Below are 21,963 nucleotides of genomic sequence, written 5' to 3' on the forward strand. Positions count from 1 at the left end.
GCTTGGAAGAAAAATGATTCTGCTTTGTTTTTTAAAATGGGACTCTTTTGATAGGCATTACACAGACTTGGAATCTTCTAGAATCTTTGTGTTGACTTCTCCTTATGATGTTTCCAATCATGGGTGTCAAAAAATACACCCTTTCCCAAGGGTCCAAGTTGAGAAAATGGCTCTGCACCATTTGTTTGTTATTGGCCGTTCATCTCTCATGAACATTTCAAGGGCACTGAATTTGGAGACTCATTTCAATATTGCTGGACAGGTATCAGCAAAAGAATGCCATGCAAACTTCATTTCTTAATTTTAGTTACCTCCATTCTAAGCTGCTGTTTTTTGAAAATCAGTTGCCCGTTGCTCATGTTTTAAACCTGCATTACCTTTTTAGCCTTAGGAATTAAGTAGGAATTAAAATGACAATTGGAATCCTCAAGATGCTGTTTATGTACACCAGAAAAATGGATGAATTCAGTTATAGTAGCAACAGATGCACCATTGGAAGACCTGAAGGTCTGGGTTAGGACAGAATGATCATTATGGAGAAAAGCTACATGTGGCTTTGTCTTTATTGCAGGAATCTCCAACCTTGGCAACTTTAAGACTTGTGGACTTCAACTCCCAGAATTCCCCAGCCAGCAAAGCAACACTGGCTGAGGAATTCTGGGAGTTGAAATTCACAAGGCTTAAAGTTGACAAGGTTGGAGACCCCTGATCCAAAGTATTCACCCATAAAAAAACATTAAATAAACTGAGTGACAGTGAAATAAACATTCTTGACTGTCTTCTTGCTCAGCGCTGAACCATTTCCTAAGCCTTCTGTGTGTTTTTATGTGTGCTTTATTTTAATTGCAAATATCTCCTTTTGCATTCCTTTACCAACCTTCGACTCTGTTTATACAAAATGTACAATCGTCAAATCTATCAAATGTTTTTTGTAAGCTAGTAAATGTATAATAATCATATTATCCCTCACATTAAAACTAGCACTTTATCTGATTTTTTTTTTATTATTTTCATTTCATACACTTTGGATATGCTTTTATGGAACAATAAATTACAACAGAATAATGACTGCTTATAAGTCATTAGTGTAGTTAAGAATTACATTTCCGCCTGCTTGGATCTGAGAACAGAAAAGTGCAAAAATGAATATTATTATTGTGTGTTATTTATTACAATGTTCATTCATACTATAAAAATTGACATTCTCTCTCTTTTCCCTGGGATACAGCTGGAAAAAATACAACAGATGAAGAACTAGAGGAAATGTTAGAGAGTGGGAATCCCTCGATATTCACCTCTGGGGTGAGTGTGTATGTGAAGCAGGCTGGGGGGTGGGGTGGGTTCATAAGAAATAACTTTACGATCCTAAATGCTGATGATTTGCGAGAAGGATGGTTTGGAGTGTTATCCCTAATGGCATTGATCGTAGCAATAGAAGGATGAATGAGTTGGATGGGAAGTGAAAGTGAAATATCTGTCTGTCTGTCTGTCTGTCTGTCCGTCCGTCCGTCCATCCATCCATCCATCCATCCATCTATAGAATTTAGCATTTAGAAAATGCTATATTGGGGCAAAAGAAAATTGGGGCAATATGTTGAATATTGTTCGGGATTATTATAGAAAAGGCATTTCTTCCATGCAATGGTCTCTGGATCTTCTCTAGATCATGGATTCCCAGATCTCGAAGCAAGCACTGAGTGAGATTGAGGGACGACATAAAGATATTCTGCGGCTTGAGAATAGCATCAAGGAGCTTCATGACATGTTTGTGGACATTGCCATGCTGGTAGAAAATCAGGTAACTGACCCTTGGTGGAAGGAGGCTGGAAAAATAGCAGAGAAAATTAAAAGAACATCTGTTTCAGAAAAAAACAACATCTGGGGGGGCTGAAATGACAGTTCCTTGCAAGAACCAGGAAAGGGAGAGGACAATGAGTACATTTCCTACCAGTCCAAGATCTTGTCATATTGGCAGTGCTCCGGATTATCTGGCATTATCATTTTCAGATGAAGCAAAATACGAATAAAAAAAGAGCTATGTGCGTTCCCCAAATAAGACTAAGACTTTTTTACAATACTCTAGGAGCTTGGGAAGAAAGAGGCATTCAACAGCATTGTCAATATAAAATAAGGGAGGACTTAGGCATGGGACAGTGAAATCCATAATAGACTGTTCAGAATATAAGGATTTAAGAAGGTATGCAGTGGATGTGATGTTGGTCTAAACCTGGGAGACCTGCTTCTGTTACTCAGTCAGCCACAGAAACCCATTAGGTAATTTGGGGCTAGTCATTATTTCTCAGTCTAACCCAGTTTCTCAGTCTTGGCAACTTTAAACCGCATGCTGAGTAGGGAATTCTGGGAGTTAAAAGTCCACACATTGTAAAGTCCCCAAGGTTCAGAAACACTGGCCTAATCCATTATACATGGGGTTACAGAAATAAAATTGGAAAAGGAATAATCCTTGAAGTGTTGGAGAAAAACCGGGACATAAATTGACTGAAAAAAGAAATCTCTTAAAATTGAGTGAATGGATGACAAAATAGCAAATGAGATTCAATTAAGGTAAGTTTAAGTATGTTTTTGGAATCAAATAATTCTAATTAACACTCCAACACTGGAAGTTTTTAAGAAGAGATTGGACAATCATTTGTCTGAAATGGTATAGGGTTTCCTGCCTGACCAGGGGATTGGACTAGAAGACCTCCAAGGTCCCTTCCAACTCTGTTAATCTGTTATTCTGTTTATTACAGCTGAAAAGACACTAGAGAAGGAAAATTTAAAACTTGATGAAAGACATTCCATTTTTAATGGGACAGAACAGGCCCACTTGAGTTTATTTAAGCATGGCTTCGAATGCTATAGCTCATACTATAAAATTTTTGGCTTATTGATTTGCATTATGGTTTGGTTGGCTGTGCATATATAATGGGAGGCTAGAAACATAGCTGAGATAACTTGGATATGGTATCAGAGGTAAGATTTATCTCCACTTTTGCTTTCTGCATTGCACTATTTTAATGAGTTATACTTTAATTTGAATTTTTTCAAAAGGCCCTTCACGTGATGATGATGGTTAACATAATCCTTGTTAGAATCAGTTAGGGGTGAGAAGCAGTCAGTTTAATAGCATTTAGGCTTTGATGCCAGTCTTTAAGGGTCTTTTCTTGTTTTTTGCTCACAATGGATTGCTGAGGAGATGGCAATCAAGTCAGTTGATGGTGAGTATATTTTTAGACCATAAACCTAGTTTGGGAGGGAGGCAGAAAATGTATGGGGATTTATGCTTGATTATTGTGACTGAAAGTCTGTGGACTTGAAACAAATTCTTACCCAGAGAGGCACCTAGCTAAAATGAAGAATTGACATACTTTGGGGAGAGAAAAAGCACTGTTAAGGAAGGATGGCTGGACCAGTGAAAAATTCAAGTCTGTCTAGAGGCAGGATGGTTGGAAAGCTGGGGGTGACTTTCTAGCGTATTCATGGCATAGGGCCGGGTTATCTACGGGACCGCCTACTGCGACCAGATACCTCTCACCGACCCGTGCGCTCTCACAGAGAGGGACTCCTCAGGGTGCCGTCAGCTAGGCAGTGTCGTCTGGCGACGCCCAGGGGAAGGGCCTTCTCTGTGGGGGCTCCCGCCCTCTGGAACGAGCTCCCCCCAGGACTCCGTCAACTTCCGGACCTTCGAACCTTCCGTCGCGAGCTCAAGACACATTTATTCATCTGTGCAGGACTGGCTTAGATTTTAAATTTACAGGGGTTTTAAATTGATTTTAATATTTATATTTCTATTTTTAATAATAGGGCATTGGAATAAGTTTTTTAAAGATTATTTTAATTTTGTATATTGATGTTTTATATGCCTGTGAACCGCCCTGAGTCCTTGGGAGATAGGGCGGTATATAAATTTAAATAATAAATAAATAAATAAATAAATAAATGTTCTTTCTCTTTCCCTTTTTAAAATTTCACAGGGTGAAATTGTAGATAATATAGAACTCAACATGATGCACACCATGGACCACATAGAGAAAGCACGTGAGGAAACCAAGAAGGCTTTAAAATATAAGAGTAGGGCACGCAAGGTGAGCCTCTCCTACAGACCTCCAGCTTGGCACTCTCAGCCATTTTGCCAGTTTACACTTTTTGCTTCTGCCTCTCTCTTTGGCTTCTGCCATCTTCTTCCTCTTCAAGGGAGCCATGATTGACCGCATAGAGAGCAATATGGACCAGTCAGTAGGCTTTGTGGAGAGGGCTGTTGCTGATACCAAAAAGGCTGTAAAATTTCAGAGTGAAGCACGAAGGGTGAGAAGAATTACAGGAACCCGTCCCCATTTCACCTGGTTTAGACCCTGGTCCCAGTGTCTGTTGAATTCACCTCCTGCAGACATCTTTCTGTCAGCTTTGTGTTTTAGATTCAGACCCAGTTCTTTGTTCCTGCTCTTTCTGCACCTCAGCCTACCCTACAGCCACTTCAAAACCCACCCACTTTGTCAATAAATGTTATTAGTTATTTTGCTAAGCATAGTTTTGTTTCATGAGTGCTCCTTTTCTGTTCCTTCCCTTCAACATGAAGAAGATCTCTTCTTTCACAGCTCCTTTTAAAATGTTTTAAATGTCTTTGAAGTATGTGAGGCTTGAACTTCTCTCAAAAGCTACTCCAAATATCTTCTGCTTTAAGTTGTCTTTTCATTCTGTTATTGCGGCTTATGTGAAGGCTTATCCCTGTTGGTTTTGGTAAGCTATATAGAGGGTATGGCACATGACTGTCAATAAACCAACTTGTAGTAAAATTCTCCCTCAACTTTAATAACTATATGGTAGGCAGAGGTTCACCTAAGAATGCTTTTGGCTTAATGAGTCAGTAAGTAGAAGATATTGAAAATTCTGTAGCTGTTAAAGATGGGGAGGTTTGCTCAGTTGAAAATGGCAAAGGGAACTAGTTTGCTTCTAGTTTTTACTTCCTGCTGTAAGAAAGCCAGAAACTGAAAGTAGTTGAAAACCCATTGTTCAAGAACAGTGTGTTGCTTATTTATTTCAATTTATATAGCCGCTTTTCTCAAATACATGGTTCTGAAAGGCTTACAATAATAAAAAACCCTATATTAAAGAATAAAATGTTTTTATGCTGAGAAAAATAGTTGGTTTGGGGGATGTGGCGTAAGAAAGCCTAAGAATTACAGCTATTTTGTACAGCATTCACCATGCAAAATGTGTGACATAAATTAAGATTGAAATTATGTCTTAACCAGTCTGCTAGCACTCTTGTATGGAAAAAACATGAAAGCAGGTTTGTCCACATTTGTAAACCTGAACTTTGGAAAAGGAATTCCTTAAACTCTAAATTGACAAATGCAGACATTCTGCTCGCTGAGGAAAGGATCCTCTTTATAGTTTTGGTAGTTGGCTGAAGAAATAACCCAGATTGGGTTACTGGTAACAAGGCTGTGCAGAGTTTTTGAGTTCTAAGGAAAAGGGGTGTTTAGGAGCCCATGTGAGCATGCAAGTAGCACCTGTGGGTGATTCCTTATCCTTAAATGATTCCAGGAAAAGACTCAACTGCTTTAAAAAAATGCTGAATCATATGCATGCCAGAGCATATTTTTTCTTTTGATTCCAAAGTCCTGCATAGCTCTAATTAATGCACATTTCTGATTAAGGTGTGCAGGTTTGGACAGTAAATCCCATTTTGAAGTGAAAACTGGATAAGGATCTGTATTTTATTGTATCCTTGGTTGCAATATGTGTGTGTTTCTGTTTCTGTATGTAATATCTAAAGCAAACTTTGTATTGAAATGAAGGCCAGGTATCTTACAGATAGCTGTCTTACAATTCTTTAAAAACAAGATAACAAGGGCATAAAGATCATGGTTTCTGGAATTTTTCCCCACACTTTAATAATAGTGCTGCTGTGGGCTACAGGACCAGGAGGAAGGGAAGGTTCAAAGTGGAGACTCCGAACCAAGCAGTTAGAAATATAACTTCACACTGCTCAACTCCTTCTCCCATAAGAAACATTATGGAAATTTTTCTGAATTATTTTTCCCAGCAGCTTCTAGCCAGATCCAGCCTATTTTTAAAACTTTATCTGATTTCTCTGACCATATCAAATTTTATCCCAATCTATTCAATTTTCAGAATTATCCTGACAGAGTCGTGTCTCTTTACACTAATTCTTCCCCAAATTCCATTATATTGGAAAAATATAATTTGGAATTTTTACTACTTTACTAATATAAACATATAAACATAATATAAACAGAAGCCACCAAGTCCAGATGAAGCCTCCATCCTATTCTCCGTCATCCTGATCTTTCTGATCTCTGCCTAATAATTTAAAATAAAATCAGTCTTGTACACCAGGGATTGTCTGTCTGGTGGGCTCTGATAATCCCATCTATTCAAAAAGTTGAATAGTTGGATGGAGGGTTCTAAAGCCAATGTTCATTTGCACATTCATACCCATCACAATGAAACTTAACCTTTGAACTTTTCCTTACACGATTACTTGCGTCTGTTGAATAGAAGAACTGAGCGTGTATACATTTGGCAACATATTCAGTGGTGATTAGATCATTTGTTGATTATACATATAGATTATCAATTCTACTAAGTCATAGAAATGCAAATATCTGTCCTGTGATGGTATGTGGAAATAAAAGGCACCTTAGCCTGTAGAAGAAATGGGGACATGGCAAACATCTCAGAAGGGACACTTCCTAGTTTCTTGGGTTGTAAAAGCAAGAATGGAAGAAATGTACTTCCAGACTTGCAAGATTCTGTTAATGTAATCTTACAATGAAGTATAATTAATTCATCTGGATGTACTTCCTGTCTGATCTACCTAATAGTATTATTTCAGTAGTATCAAAGTACATTACTACTACCAGTAGTACTATTGAAGTAATACTACAAACCAAGTGCATTAACTTAATCAAATGCTATCCATCCAATTTGCTCAAACTTTACCTCCCATTTGTTGGCACACTGGTTAAATCTTCCTTTTTTCACTCTTCTAGAAAACAATAATTATCATTGTGATAATAGTAGTCTTGCTGGGAATTGTAGCTCTCATTATTGGACTTTCAGTCGGACTGAAATAAAAGTAACCAACTGGGTTTCTGGCACTGAACCGTAAGTAGCCTGGGAAGCTGAATTATTATTTCAGTTCTTGACTGCTTTTTCAGGATTAGTTTAATTTGCCACTGCCAGCGAAAGTTTTTAATGTTTTCCTCTCGGTTTGATGATCATAATACTTGGGTCAGGGTTGATTGGTTTATTTAATCACAGTACCCAAATGTATCCCTTGGTTTATAAAAAGAACTGCATATACTCCAATATGGGTCTTTCTACAACTTGTGGGATAAGGGTCTGATATCCAATTTGCACATTTACATATGCTTCTGAATTTGGCTTCCCAGCACTGGAAAGTGGTAGAAAAGAATGACCAGCTTCATGAATCTAACTAAGCCGTGGTATGCTTTGTGTGGTTTCATCTTAGTACCACATGCCCTCTCTGCCATTGTTCTTTTAATGAACAATGGCTTAAGTTCATTATACATGAACTAGGTCACCATGGCTTAGTCAAGAACTCTTAAAATAAACCTTGCAAATGTTTGATAGTTTGGAGAAGTTTGGGTTTTCCCACAAACGTGATGTATACTTTCTGAAAAGGAATCTATTGTATGTTCCTTCACAGATAATAAATTGTATTTGAGAATGGTATTAACAGTACTACTTGGTCCTCTGGTAAAAACTTACAAGACCATCTGTAGAAATTAGTTGATTTTTATGTTTGGTTGATCTGTGAAATTTTCCCATGAGAATATAGGTCCCTGATAACAGATAAGCTATTTTTCCTCATATTAGTCCCATCGCTTCCCCTCACCATTGTTTTCTGAGCACCTCACTGAGAGTGTAACTTTTGTTATACCCCAAAGATGATGGTGATGGGCTCCCATTGCCTTTTTGTAGACTGAAGCTTCAGGGCTATTAAGGAAGGCCGTCATGGGAAAAAAAATATAGAATTTTAATTCATTAAGCATACTGAAAACCAGGTAAGGGGATGATTCCTTTCATGGTGTACCACTCTATAGGAGTTTATATTGATATATGACTAAAATAAAATGGGATGCTCTTTCCTTTTTGAGACCTAACTTTTCCCACTTTGTTCCTTTCCATCTTCCAGACATTCCCAAGCTCCTTCTAAGTCAGTAGCAAGATTTCCCTTCTTGAACCTCAGTGCCATGGTTTGTGTTTTCCTTCCCTACCCTGCTTGGATGAAGTATGAATGGTGCTCTGCCTGATGAGTGCACTTGCACCCGTGCTTCCTGTGAGAGCCAGACTGTTCCAGTTCCATAGCCTGAAGACCCTAATGTACTTTCCTGCAACCAGAACATCCAGAAATCTCCTGGCATTCCAGAGAGGAGTTCCCATCTGATCCACTCCTTATCCATTCCTCCTTTCCTTCCCGATTTACCTGCTGGCTTCAATTCAAGGATTTATTCTGGAATGATCAACATTAGTGGAAATGAACATTAGAGGAATTTGGAGAGCCTTATTGCCTACCTCACTGCTTTGATTTAACCCTTTCAAAAACTTTGTACAGATTATTGGAGATGTCAGACAATGTTACTTTCAAACAGTCCATTTAGAACTAAGACTTAAACTGCTAGGTAATTCCTAATCTTTACCCCATTTTATACTCCACAGGCTGGAGCAGGTTTTGTATTTTTTACAGAAAACATGAGATGATAGCCAAGAGGGGGTCCTTCAATCCACATCAAGTGAGGGAATGGTAGCTATGAACATGACAAATAACTCTGCAGTCAGTTAAGCTATTATTGGAAGACACAATGGATTTAGGCAAACAAGCAAAATTGAGGCACTCCAATTGGTGTTCAGTCCATGTTTTAAATCAGGCCAATATTTGTATTATGCATTAGAGATGGACTATTAGCACTCACACTCTTGAAGTCTGAGTTGCTTGTGTTTTATTAACTACTCAGCTCAAATGTTTTGGTATAACCATGGATATTCCATATTTTGGGAACTTAGAGTAAGAAGGAAGACCTGTCTTTACATACTCATTAACAAAGACACTCCTTGGGATAGGTGTTATTTCATATTGGACAGCTCCTTTCACTTTTGGAAAGCAATTATATTTCTGAGGTGCTGTAAGTAGTGGTGTATTCAAAGTGTTTTGAGTTTGAAATAATCCAGTTTTGAGCAGTTGCTCTGAGTGCACTAAAATTGTTTGACCTTGGAACCAAAAATGAATATGTCACCTTGAGGTAGGACCACTTCCAGTACACTTGAAAGTCCATTTTAACCCAACATGTTTTGTACAGCTCTATTTGCAAAGTTTAATTTCTTTCAAATCAAATACTGAAGGCACAATTGTATCTCATCTCTTTTTCTAATATACAATTGTTTTTATGGTCTATCTTTTTGAGGACATGAAGATTAGGGAAATTGGGGGTTGGGAGGGTTCTTTTTGTTTTAATATTTTAAATTTTGTGCTGATGGTTTCTGGTTGATAAATGTTGCACCCATCACTGAACTTGCTGTTTGTAACCTGGCCAAGGTTTGTAGGGCAGAAAAATTGGTCTGGAGAAAAACATTGGGTTTAGTAGATGTGGCATGGCAGCCGAGACCCGTTTCTTCTAACATCTAATCTGTTTATAGAAGGTATTTTATTGCTTGGTAAAATCGTTCTGTTTTCTTAAAGATGAAAAAGAAAGAAGCTTTCTCTTATGAATGTGGTTATAGCATTAATGTTTTTCTGATAGAAATATCAACATTTTTCTAACTTTTGTTTTTGTATATAAGAACATTTTGCTGTGATTAACAACCTGTATCCCCTTTGGTCTGCTCAGCTGCACCTGTTCCATTCCTACAGTGGTATAACTCATGGAAATGGAAAGATTTGTGCTTAAAAAATGTGTGATTTTTTTTAGTTGAGGGGATACTTTTTTGTTTATTTAGAGAAGCTAGTTATATCATCAGAAGAGTGCCAGATTTTTCCCTGGGGGAAAAGTTAATACAATTGTTGTTGCCTTCAAAATCAGTATATTTGCTGCATGGAAATCTACCTCAGAGACTGAATCAACCAGATTCTCTGCTTACACCTGATTTTTGATGTGGGGCTGTAGATGACTCATTTTATGGCATATTTTGGGACTCTGGCAGTAGTGTTTTATGCAGATTTAGAGATCAGCAGCATATTCAAATTTTATAAAGATTAATTTCTTTCTAATTATATGAGACATAACAGTCCTTTGATTGGAACCAAAGAGAATGTGATTCCCATTTTATCAGGGGAGAGATGACTACCATCTAATCCCTAGCAAAACCTATCGACTTCATCAGTTCCACCATTTAGATTCTAGTTTGTCTAGCCACGGATAAACAATTTATATAACACTTTCAAGGGTACACAGACAGAGCTAAGAAAGTGTGGTGGTCTCTCTTGGCTTTGATGTCTGTAACTTGTAAATGGGAATGGCAGTGAAAGCACCATTTATGAAAACTATCTGTAAAGATGAAAAACTGCACTTCAACATAGTAAGCTGCCTATGGACAGCGCAGATTCTAGGAAATTGTTTTTGATGAAACTTTTTAAAGAAATGATGAAGCTTAAGAATAAATGAATTATTGGAACATCGGTCTGTCATTTTTGCGTCTGTCCACTGAACTCCTGAAGTAGTGGGTATAACCATACAATTAATTTTGAGGAACAAGTACTTCCTTTGGCCTGTATTATGTTTGCCATATGGTTGCAGCATCTGTAGGAAGGTGTGGTAAGAATGGTTCTATGAACATAGACGTACTCCCCCTATGTATTTTTAGGACACCAACCTTAGCTGAATATTTTCCTCTCGTTGCTAGTAATTATACAGAGATGTCCTGGTAAATGAATGCACAACTAGAAATGGGCTTTTGGATAGTACCCTTTCCATCTAAAACAACTATGAATTGTACAAGTTGCCAACATGAACTGAACTTAGGGGACAAAAACTCAATGAAGAGCATTTTGCAATATAATCTGGGTCTGTGAAAGAATAGTTTGTATCTTCTTCAACTCCTCTGTGTTGTGTCTCAACCTTCCTATTGTATAGTCTAAAATCAGTTACAAGTAGTCCTCTATTACAACCATTTGTTTACAGTTCAAAGTTACAATGGCACTGAAAAAAGTGACTTGCAACCAGTCCTTGCACATACGACCATTGCAGCATTCCCACAATCAGAATTTGGATGCTTGTCAACTGGCATGTAACTACAACAGTTGTAGAGTCCCAAGTTCACACGAAGGCTATTAGTGATCTTCCCAGAAGAGGAAGCTGACCAGTGAAGTCAATGAGGAAAGCTGGATTCATTTAACAAAGAACATGATTCACTTAACAAATACAATGATTTGCCTGACCACCATGGAAAAAAAAGGTTGCAAATATGACCCACTTAAAAACCACCTTGTTTAGCAATGGATATTCTGGTCCCAATAGTGGTTGTAAGTTGAAGACTTACCTGTACTATGTGAACTCATAAAATAAGTCCTGTTCTTCCTCCAATTCTACCACCTCCATGTTTATTAATATATCTGGGTATTTTTCTTCTTGCTGAGCAGAAGAAGATAATGATTATGATATGCTGCATCATCCTCATCATTATCCTGGCTTCTACTCTTGGGAGCTTCTTTATGTGAACACTAATTCCTTGTTCTTTGCCATTTGTCAAAGGTAAGTTGTATGCGAATAGAAGCTTGGTGTTATCATCTTAACCAGGGCAATTGGGATCCTCCAAATTGTGGTTGTATTGGGCTGTATTTCTATTTTTCACCTAGACTAGTGCACGCCTAGTAGTGGTGAAAATGCTTCACCTGATAATTCTCTGCAGTAACTAATTGTTTACAGAAAAATAGTCATCTACTTAAGTTTATGCAATCTGGGTAGGCAAAGTTAAATATCCTATTCTTAAACTTAAACTGAATCAAGTGAAAAGATAAAAGATACCTTATTTTAATTAACAAGAGGGAAATTATCTACATATTAGGATAGTAACTTCCAGGATCTTTTTTGGTTAATATGCTCAGACACCACTTATGTTCTCTGTATATTTTCATTTTTCTTCTCTTTCTTTTCAGGATGGATCTGTAAGATGATTTTGGCCTTTCAGGCTTTCCCAGTCCTGTTCACCCACTTTTGATGAGATGTCATAGCCAATGATTAACCTATCAAAACGTCTTAGTTGGTACAAAGAGGGGAAGAAGGAGCCAGAATAGAGCAATGCCTAGAAACTTCAGCTTGGAAGGGGGAAGTGAACATTAGTACATAAGGGTCTTTTTTATAACAACTACTGAAAACCAACCAACCTAACTCTTGATTGATCAATCAACATTAATGCTTAGGTTTTATGGAACATCATTACCAGTTATGCTGGCTCCTTCTGCCCAGTGTACACTTTTTGGCATTGAAACCCAATTCTTGGGAGACACCTTAAATTATTCTTATGGAAGACGACAATAAGCTACATATTCCCCTGCCTTATCTTTGCTGTCAAAATCTATATGCACCTCCTTGTTTTTAAATGTGAGGTGTTTTCCTTGGCTGTACTTTCTGCTTGTGCTATGTCAAATGTCAAAAGAAATGACTTGTTCCAAGACTCCTTCCAAGACTCTTTGCTACAATGATATAAAATTAGACATCTGGACAAAGATCTGTCCCATATTTTCTCACCTTCTGAATAATATCCAGAACAATCTTTGTAAACCTTGTGATTCCAGCCACAGATATGTATATATTTCTAGCTCATTTAACTGCATGACGGCAAATTTTGAGCCAAGCTGCAGGCATCTGTAGTGGAGGCAAGGCTTCAATATTCATGAGGATTTGTTTGGACATCAACAGTTTCAACATATTTTTACATACCGACTTAATACATTTCTTACATACTGAGAGAAAGTTTGTCTTTTATTTAAAGAATTAAAACTTATTTATTCAAGCATGTAATATTTATTGCTATGGATCATGGCCCTGTTAGGATGAGTGAGTGTGGTTAGCATATTATTCATTTTATCCTGGTCCAATAATATCCATTTCGCTTCCATTTGGATTAACATCTATTTTCCCCTTTGAAATGAATTCATCATTAGTTAGGGAAAGGGAGTTATTTGTAACTATATAATGAACTATTCTAGTAAGTCCAGATTTAAGTTATTCTGCTACTGTTCCAAAAGCATAGATGTTAACAAAGGAATTCTCTTGAATAAAAAGTTTATTTCATCTAGAATCATGTGTGATGGACTAAGTCAACAAAAAATTCCTCAGATACAGTAGTATCTGGGGGGAAAAAATCTGGGTCTTAGAATCTCCTAGGACCTAGGATCTTCCCAGTTCAGCTCCAAATACTGGAATAACTTTTCCATCTAAATTTACAGCAGGGATGGGCCTAAATGCACACTTTTAAAAAAATCTATATACTACTAAAACTTTGGTGTTTGTAACATTCAATTGGGCAAAGTGGTACATCACAGGACAACAATTTTTGAATCAACATACCTCAAATGGGCTAACTTACAGAATATGTTCCAAATCCAGGACCCATGACTCCTGTGGGATTGAAATGTGGCAAATTTGTGGCCACTTAGTGCTGCCATAATTAGCTGCAGTTACATGATTGTCATTTCCAGTGCTCTCTGTCAACTTCCCACAAGTCAATGGGGAAGCCGGCTGGAAGTATAAACTCGATCTAATTGTCCAGGTTCCCTACTAATTTCCCACAAGCCATGTCTTTGCTTGTAGGATGCTGGCTGTGAGTATCAGGAACAGGGAAGCAGGCAGGAGAGGTCGCATAGTGCTCAGGTACATAATCTGTACAATCTCCCCATTCCCTTCTGTGCTCATGCCATACGAATCATTCACACAACCTTCCTGACCCATGCTGCATCCTGCACACACTCAATTTAGGAGGTGCCTCTGCATGTTTGTGCACCTTGCTCAACCTACACTACACCCCCCATGCCTTCCCTGATTCCTCCATCTCTTGTGCACCCTCTCCAACCTATGCTAAATCATGGCACGCCCTAAACCAACATCGCACCTCTCGTACACCCTCACACACACTTCCCAACCCATGCAGCACTCTGATGCTTCCTTCCTGTCCTGTGTAAACCTCGGGCAGCCTGTGCCTCCTTCCCAACTCGCACTCCTCAACCTGCTGAGCATCCCTTATGCACTCTGATGCACTCTTCCTCATCCATGCTGCACATGTGCCTTTTTCCCAACCCACATAGTACCTATTTTTTTATTAAGTCAATGGAGATGCTGGCAGAAAGGAGGAGGAAAGAAAGGGGAAGGAGGGAGGAAGGAGAAAGAGGGAGGGAAGATTTCCCTTGCTTCCTTCCAATGTCCCATAAGGAAACTGGGGAAGTTGACAGGAAATTGGAAATCGCTCCTGCTCCCATTGATTTTCTTTGCTGTGGCCATTCTGTTTGTTTAGGTAATGAAATATCTCTGAAACAATGACCCAATGGTCGTTTTTATTAAAGGCTGCCTATACCTGACTAGAATTCATTAGTCTTTTAATTAACACATAAGAGTACCGGCAGTAAATGACAACTCTATTTTTACTTCTACATTGATCCCAGAGACATTTTTATTGTAGTAAATAATAATGGTGTGATGGTATGTGGGAATGTCCTTGGGAAACGGGAGGAAGATTCTTGCCTAGGCTGCAGATCATTCCCACATACCATTACAAATGATGAGTCACCATAATCAGTGCTTTGTGCTTGAAAATGCACTCTCACTCAAAGAAAAGGGTATGCTGGAAGGGTAGCAAGTACTTCACTGATTTATTGCCTGGTAAGTCTCCATTGAGAAAGGTTGCAGCCATTTTGTGAATAGGAAATAATTCTCATAAAATGTTCTAAAATGCCCAGCAAGTCTATTGAGCCATGTGGCTTACAGGAAAAATGCTTCCAGCTTATGCGAAGATATTTTCTTTACCAAACTCATTACACATCCAAATATTTAAACTGGATTTTGAGAATTTTGTCCCAACTTTTTTTTGCAAATCAAAGGTGCACAGAATTTCTCAGATGAAGGTCAAAATATCAAACACTAACAAACTTCCATGATGAGTTTATTTATCCCAAGTTCTACATTATCACCACTCCATCACCCTCCATCCTTATTGGACTTCCAGATATATAGCCACTCACTTGTTTCTTCATGCACAAGTCTCTCTACTGAGAAAGACAAAAGTTTTCAAAGAATGGCTGCAGCAAATCAGGTTCCAAAAGTCTCCACTCACACCCTGTCAGGCAGGAAGAACTTTCCCCAGTAGCGACCCTTGTACTGTAAGTCATAAGGGCTCAGATATTTCCGTATTCCCAGCATATTGGCAGTAATAATGCGCTCAAATGTCCATGGATTCTGGTTATTAAGCCGCCTCTCCTCTTCACTGTCCCGCATCTCTTGAAGGGTTTCCTTGCTGACTGCTTGGGCTTCAAAAGGCAGTTTCTTGGCCACTTGAGTGAGGAAGTGTTTCACCTCAGCAAACTCACAGTGCCCACCAATTTCCACTATGAGGCGACCTGCTTTCACTGCTGACACATAATGATCAATTGCACCTTTGCCACCACCCATACGGTGTCCTAGTCCTTTGCGAGTAATGGGTTTGTAAGGAGCAGGGACTCTCCACACTGCAAACATTGTCTTGGAATCCATGTGCCTATTAATACTCAGACGCATCACTTCAAAGTGAATCCAGCGGAGATAGCCACCACTCATAGCCTGCAGGGCAAGGAAAGTTGAGGGGGATTTTTTTTAAATAATTCAAGTAAGAAAGACCATCATTAAATAACATTTTTGAAATTCAATTGCCACCATCTTATATTTGTTTTATACAACTAAGAAGATTCTCACTTACCACAATACCAAATTTTCCTTCAGTAAATTCAGTGGCTTCTGTAGATGGACCGCGGATGTCACGTAAATTCTTGGGCTGTCGCCTAACCTTAAGCAAGTTTGGTGCTCTCTCAACCATTTTCAGTTTGGGTTTCTCAGGAATGATAATTCCTAAAAGAATGGAATTGTAGACTCAGTTTTTTCTCATAACTGCCTTTTAGCTGGACTACTCAGGAGAGGTGCTCAAATTTTTGAATTTCAGCTTATGAATTATGCTTGTGCCTTCTAACTGCCTCCCTACCACAACTATATAAAAGTACCATCACTATCTTTTAAAACAAAACATTATTTAGCAATTACTAACTCAAGAGATCAAGGCATCTTATTTAAGAGTGTCCGGTTAAAGTTCTGATAAATGTAACTGAAAGGTTGACAGGAATTCTGTCCTTTGAAGTTTTATGTAAGAACCAACTTTGAAGAAACATAGAGAAGGAAGTACATGCCAGCAACTTAATCCAAAGTGATAAATAGAATCCACATACAGCAGGCAAGTACATGGTATTGACCAAAAGAGGGAGTACTAGAAGTGATTGCAAAAAAATGTGTGCGTATTTCAGCTTTGCAATTACAGGAGTCTAAATTGGCCTTAAATTAGAAGCAGATTTCCCCTTACATTTCAGTGACACTACTTGGAGATATTCATACATATAAAACCTATTTTTATTCCCTTCAGTTAAATCTAAGTTGGGATCAAGGAAACAACCTATCATGTTGCTAATGCTTAATTCAAAGCAGCAGAAGACAGGGTGGTTTGTCTACTGTCCACTGCCTTTATTGAGATTCCATATTTACTTTAAACTGAGCAAGCTATCTCTTGAGATTTAAAAAAGCAGGCTCAAATCCACATTTGAAATAATATAAGAGGCTCTGTGGAATAAAGTTATGATCTAGGAGCAAGTTCTGATTCAGCCTTAGCTAAAGAACTATCAGTGGCATAACTAAAAACGCTGTAATTAGTTTGATTTCAGTTCTAATACAGAGAACTTTTAACAGATGTCACAGTAATGCTTTGCTAAGTATTACAAAGCATATAAAGATAAACATGTACATTAATTGCATGACACCTCAACGGCACACACTGGAAATATTTTAGAAACATATTCCCCAATTCCATCAGAAGAAAATAACAAAGTAAAAATGTTCAAATTATGTATCTGGAATATTCTTCCTTCTGAAATAAATGAGGCCCTGTATTATATTTTTAGGGGACTATTGAACACTTATTTTTCCCTCATACCATTCCATTTCCATTCATTCATATTTGTGTGTGTGTGTGTGTGTTGGCTTCACTTGTATTCTTCCTTCTTTCCCAGGGTTTTCAACTATACTATTTTTTTAAATTTATTAACTATATTTTGTATTTTAACTGATTGTACTTTTTCCAAGATTTGTTCTTAAAATGATAAATTATCTACAAACACATTAAACAAATAGCATTCAGAGAAAAATATTTTATCTTTATGGTATTCAGTGATTTGCTGCCAAACGTCAGCAACAAGAGTATGAATGTTAAAAGTAAAAAACTGATTGGAGGGAATGTTTTAGCACCAAACCAAAAGAATGGGATATTTCTCACTTTCAGTGTATTACTATACACATACATTTAAAAGCAATAAAAGTAACACTATTTCAGTAACATTCTCCTCTATCCTTCAGAGTACCTGTATAATCTGGAAGTGGATCATATTTCCTGTAACTAGCGGTGAGAATTTTGATTCCACCAAAACCTAAAAAAAAAAAAAAATGCACAAAAAGTTATTGCCAAAAAGGAATTAGCCCATACACAACTCTTATAAAGGCATCTTCCATCTAACAAACCAGTAGCATATCCTGGAAACATTTCTCTCATATTAGGAGACTGGTTACAGTTATATTTTCTCTGAAGACATCAAGTCGTGTAATCTATCAAACACGCTGATTGGAAATGATGGGAATTATAGTCCTAATACTTCTACAAGCCACAGCAACTTATTTGAGACTGGGAAGAATTATACTCAACAGCACCAACTATACTAATAATGGGCAAAAACCAGTTACAATATCACATTAAAAGAAAGCCATAAGGAATCAAACACAAAAGGTCGAACAATTAACAGAATAAACTGCTGTTTCTCAAGACTATTGCCAACCCATCTCCCCAAGCTGGCAACCAAGGACAGAAGGACTTCTATCTTAAAGATAATGCACCAGCCTTCCAAACTTTATTATCAATCAATCAATCAATCAGAATAGAGCTGGAAGAGACCTTCGCAGTCTTCTAGTCCAATCCCTTCCTCAAGCAGGAGACCCTATACCACTTCAGACAAGTGACTGTCCAGTCTCTTCTTAAAAACCTCCAGTGATGAAGCACCCACAACTTCTGAAGGCAAACTGTTCCACTGGTTGATTGTCCTGTTAGGAAGTTTCTCCTTAATTCCAGGTTGCTTCTCTCCTTGATTATTTTCCATCCATTGTTTCTTGTCCTGACGTCTGGTGCTTTGGAAAATAAGTTGAACCCCCCCCCCTTCGTGGCAGCCTCTCAAATACTAGAATACTCTGATAATGTCACCTCTTCCCCCTCCCCCAGTCCTCCTTTTCTCTAGACCAGGGGTCTGCAAACTTGTCTCTTTTAAGACTTGTGGACTTCAACTCCCAGAGTTCCTCAGCCAGCTTTGTAGACCTCTGGTCTAGACCAGAGATCTCCAACCCTGGCAACTTTAAAACTTGCGGACTTCAGCTCCCAGAATTCTGGGAGTTGAAGTCCACAAGTCTTAAAGTTGCCAAGGTTGCGGACCCCTGCTCTAGACTAGCCAAACCCAAATCCTGCAACCGTTCTTCACATGTTTTTGTCTCCAGGCCTTTAACCGTCTTAGCTCTTCTTCTTTGCAATCTTCCCCAAAGTCTAGACTTGCAGAGGGTAGACAGTTTATACTGGTTTACAATTGTCTCCTTTCATAACTATTATAGATACGAAATAACTGCCTTTGCTGTACAGTTATCGCGCGTAGTTAACTGGGTTCGTTCGAGCCGTATTACTGCGTGCCAGATAGACAGGCATGCAACAGCAGCTGCCTGCAATTACTGCAGGTTCAAGTCCCACCAGGCCCAAGGTTGACTCAGCCTTCCATCCTTTATAAGATAGGTAAAATGAGGACCCAGATTGTTGGGGGCAATAAAAGTTGACTTTGTATATAATATACAAATGGATGAAACTATTGCTTAACACAGTGTAAGCCGCCCTGAGTCTTCGGAGAAAGGTGGGATATAAATTCAAATAAAAAAACAAACAGGAGCTCAACCATTTCATTTCATAGCCCTGAAGAAGAAAAAAAAAGGGGGGGTTGTTCAACTGGCTCTTGTTGCTGCACGGAAGATTTAACGGCTGCGCTGCAAAAGGCCCAAGGCGTTGCATCCTCCCTCCACGATTCTTAAAAGAAGACGGCTCGAGCTCCTTCTGACCTGTTGGCGTCGGCGTCCCCGCGAGGGCGCTTAAAGGGCGCCTAGCCAGCCTCCACATTCCCTTAATCCCGAAGACGAGCCACCCTTGTAGAAACGCCGGGCGCGGTGGTCCCTGCTTGCGCTTCGACAAAGGAACAGAGGGAATTACCACCTCTCCCTCTCTCTCTCTCTCTCTCTCTCTCTCTCTTGCGAAGAGCGCGGGTCTAATCCACCCGGGCAGCAACGCTTCCGGTGGGAAGAACTCTATGCATCTCCCCAGGAAACAAGCGCTGCGACACTTTGGTTCCGGGAAAGGCATATGCGTGTCGCCGCTGGGGTGGTGGGGAGAGAGAAAAGTCTGCTGAGAAGGGGAACTTTGATTCTTCCAGTGTTTCTTGTATATTTTTTATATACCCGAGTTAATTTATTTTTTGTGACGTTACGGCGAATAAGGAGCGTGTGTGTGACAGTAAAACAACCATGCTGTACTGAAACAGCCTAAATTTGTGGCAGTAAATCATCCTGCATCTTTAATATCAACAGATCACAAGGCGCAGAGTGTAGTTATTACAGTCTGATGGTGTAGGGGTCTTTTATTTTAAAAAATAAAAGCTACCGGATCCTGTCTTCCTCTCCACCCCCACCACGGCGCTGTCCGGCTGTTTGAGACTAGGATAAGTTTATCTAGGAGAGAGAAATTCTACTAGCAGATAGTGGATTCTTTAGTTAGTTAATAAAAAATAGGCATTCATAGAATACAGAGTGGGGGAAAGTGGGCCGGATAGCTCAGGCTGGTAAGGCCTGTTATTAAGAACACAAAGCCTGCAATTACTGCAGGTTCAAGCCCGGCCCAAGGTTGACTCAGCCTTCCATCCTTTATAAGGTAGGTAAAATGAGGACCCAGATTGTTGGGGGGGCAATAAGTTGACTTTGTAAAAATATACAAATAGAATGAGACTATTGCCTTATACCCTGTAAGCCGCCCTGAGTCTTCGGAGAAGGGCGGGGTATAAATATAAACAAACAAACAAAAAAAGTTAAAATTAAAAATGATCAGCATAAAGGCCTTTCAAAGCAGGAACTGCTGTAAAAGCCATACAGAATTGCTTTATTGGTTAGATGGAAAACGTATTACCATAAATAAATAAATTAATAGAATGAATTATAATGACTTTGAAGGTGTATATTTTGGCATATTTCTGCCTTAAATTGACTTGTAAAACTGCTGTACATTAAAAGATCCATTTGGAAGCAGCAGTGTCATCTGGAGAGGAATAAAGTAGGAAAATCATGCACCCCCTCACTAAGCCTCATTTATAATTTAATTACAAGTTACAACCTGTTCCTTTGAAGGAATGTAAAACAATGTTATTAATTCTTCTAGCTGGATATAGGTGGTCTTGTAATTATGGTAGCAATTGGGACTGGAACTTCTATTATTAGATTAGGGTAACAGAGTTGGGAGGGACCTTGTAGGTCATCTAGTCCAACTCCCCCACCCACCAAGCAGGAGACCCTACACCATTTCTGACAAATGGCAGTCCAATCTCTTCTTGAAAGCCTCTAGTGATGAAGCTCCCACAACTTCCGAAGGCAAGCTGTTCCATTGGGTGATTGTTCTCACAATCAGGAAAGTTCTTATTTCTAGGTTGAATCCTTGATCAGTTTCCATCCATTATTCCTTGTCTGGCCTTCAGTTGCTTTGGAAAACAGCTTGACTCCTTCCTCTCTGTGGCATCCCCTTAAATATTGGAACACTGCTATCATGTCTCCCCTGGTCCTTTTCGCTAGAATAACCATGCCCAGTTCCTGTAACCATTCTTCATATGTTTTAGTCTCCAGTCCCCTAATCATCCTGGTTGCTCGTCTCTGCATTTTTTCTAGTGTCTCAACATCTTTTTTATATTATGGTGACCAAAATTGGATGCAGTACTCTTAGTGTGGTCTTATTAGGGCTTTATAGAGTATTATTAATACCTCACTTGATCTTGATTGTATCGCTCTGTTAATGCAGTTTAGGATTGCATTGGCTTTTTTGGCTGCATGTGCACATTGTGGGCTCATATTTAGCTGGCTGTCCACTAAGACTCCAAGATCCCTCTCACAGTTACTGCTATTTAGCCTAGTTTCATCCAGTCTATATGTGTACTTTTGGTTTTTCTTTTACTAAGTGATGCCATTGTAAAGCACAATTCATGTGACTACATTGTTTAGTGACAGCAATTTTGGCAGACCTGATTGTCATTGTAGCCTCAGGAGCACATGGATCATTAAACAGGAAGAGACAGGAGTCCCAGGTAAGAAATGCAGGATGGGAGGTTTGCAAAAGCCCATGGGGAGTCCCTACAGAGCACAAGAGTTAATTTATTTTTTTCTGTTGATTAGTAGTTGTTTTATTTTTGCTATACAGTATTATAAACTACTTTTGAGTATTATGAAATGGGGAAGCATCAAACTAGTTAATTAAAAAATATCTAAGTTGCCTTGTCTCTCACTTTAGAGGGCAGCCTTCTATTTCAACAGCTATTATAAAAGACAAGCATTTGAAGACCAGAGTTAAAAAGATAAAACATTT

General features: G+C 38.7%; 2 protein-coding genes across 6 annotated transcripts in view; one reads left to right on the forward strand and one right to left on the reverse strand.

Moving 5' to 3' along the window:
• STX3 (syntaxin 3) overlaps positions 1-13,693 on the forward strand; it is a 48,109-nt gene extending 34,416 nt beyond the window's left edge. For 4 of the 5 annotated variants that reach the window (XM_058154592.1, XM_058154601.1, XM_058154584.1 and 1 more), the window contains exons 7-11: positions 1,229-1,302; positions 1,664-1,798; positions 3,978-4,088; positions 7,023-7,137; positions 8,192-13,693. In XM_058154592.1, the coding sequence (XP_058010575.1) occupies positions 1,229-1,302; positions 1,664-1,798; positions 3,978-4,088; positions 7,023-7,106 (404 nt within the window). In that variant the 3' untranslated portion in view covers positions 7,107-7,137; positions 8,192-13,693. The remainder of the gene's footprint in view (positions 1-1,228; positions 1,303-1,663; positions 1,799-3,977; positions 4,089-7,022; positions 7,138-8,191) is intronic. The other variant, XR_009151856.1, reaches the window with a different exon arrangement.
• A 1,434-nt stretch (positions 13,694-15,127) lies between these two features.
• Positions 15,128-19,597, reverse strand: MRPL16 (mitochondrial ribosomal protein L16). The gene is made up of 4 exons (XM_058154613.1): positions 19,410-19,597; positions 17,633-17,698; positions 15,934-16,082; positions 15,128-15,797 (listed from the first exon to the last, which is right to left on the reverse strand). The coding sequence occupies exons 1-4, from the start codon at positions 19,465-19,467 to the stop codon at positions 15,312-15,314; spliced, it is 759 nt and encodes a 252-aa protein (XP_058010596.1). The 5' UTR covers positions 19,468-19,597; the 3' UTR covers positions 15,128-15,311.
• Between the last annotated feature and the right edge of the window lie 2,366 nt (positions 19,598-21,963).

Source organism: Ahaetulla prasina, chromosome 1 (genome assembly GCF_028640845.1).
Source record: "Ahaetulla prasina isolate Xishuangbanna chromosome 1, ASM2864084v1, whole genome shotgun sequence".
Classification (NCBI taxonomy): domain Eukaryota; kingdom Metazoa; phylum Chordata; class Lepidosauria; order Squamata; family Colubridae; genus Ahaetulla; species Ahaetulla prasina.

Excerpts from the sequence above, each read along its gene's own strand:
- MRPL16 (XM_058154613.1), bottom strand. The coding sequence starts at position 19,467 with ATGTGGAGGCTGGCTAGGCGCCCTTTAAGCGCCCTCGCGGGGACGCCG. Across the intron at positions 17,699-19,409 it reads GGGGACGCCGACGCCAACAG|GTTTTGGTGGAATCAAAATT; the intron begins GTCAGAAGGAGC and ends TTTTTTTTTTAG. Across the intron at positions 15,798-15,933 it reads AAGGAAAATTTGGTATTGTG|GCTATGAGTGGTGGCTATCT; the intron begins GTAAGTGAGAAT and ends CTTGCCCTGCAG.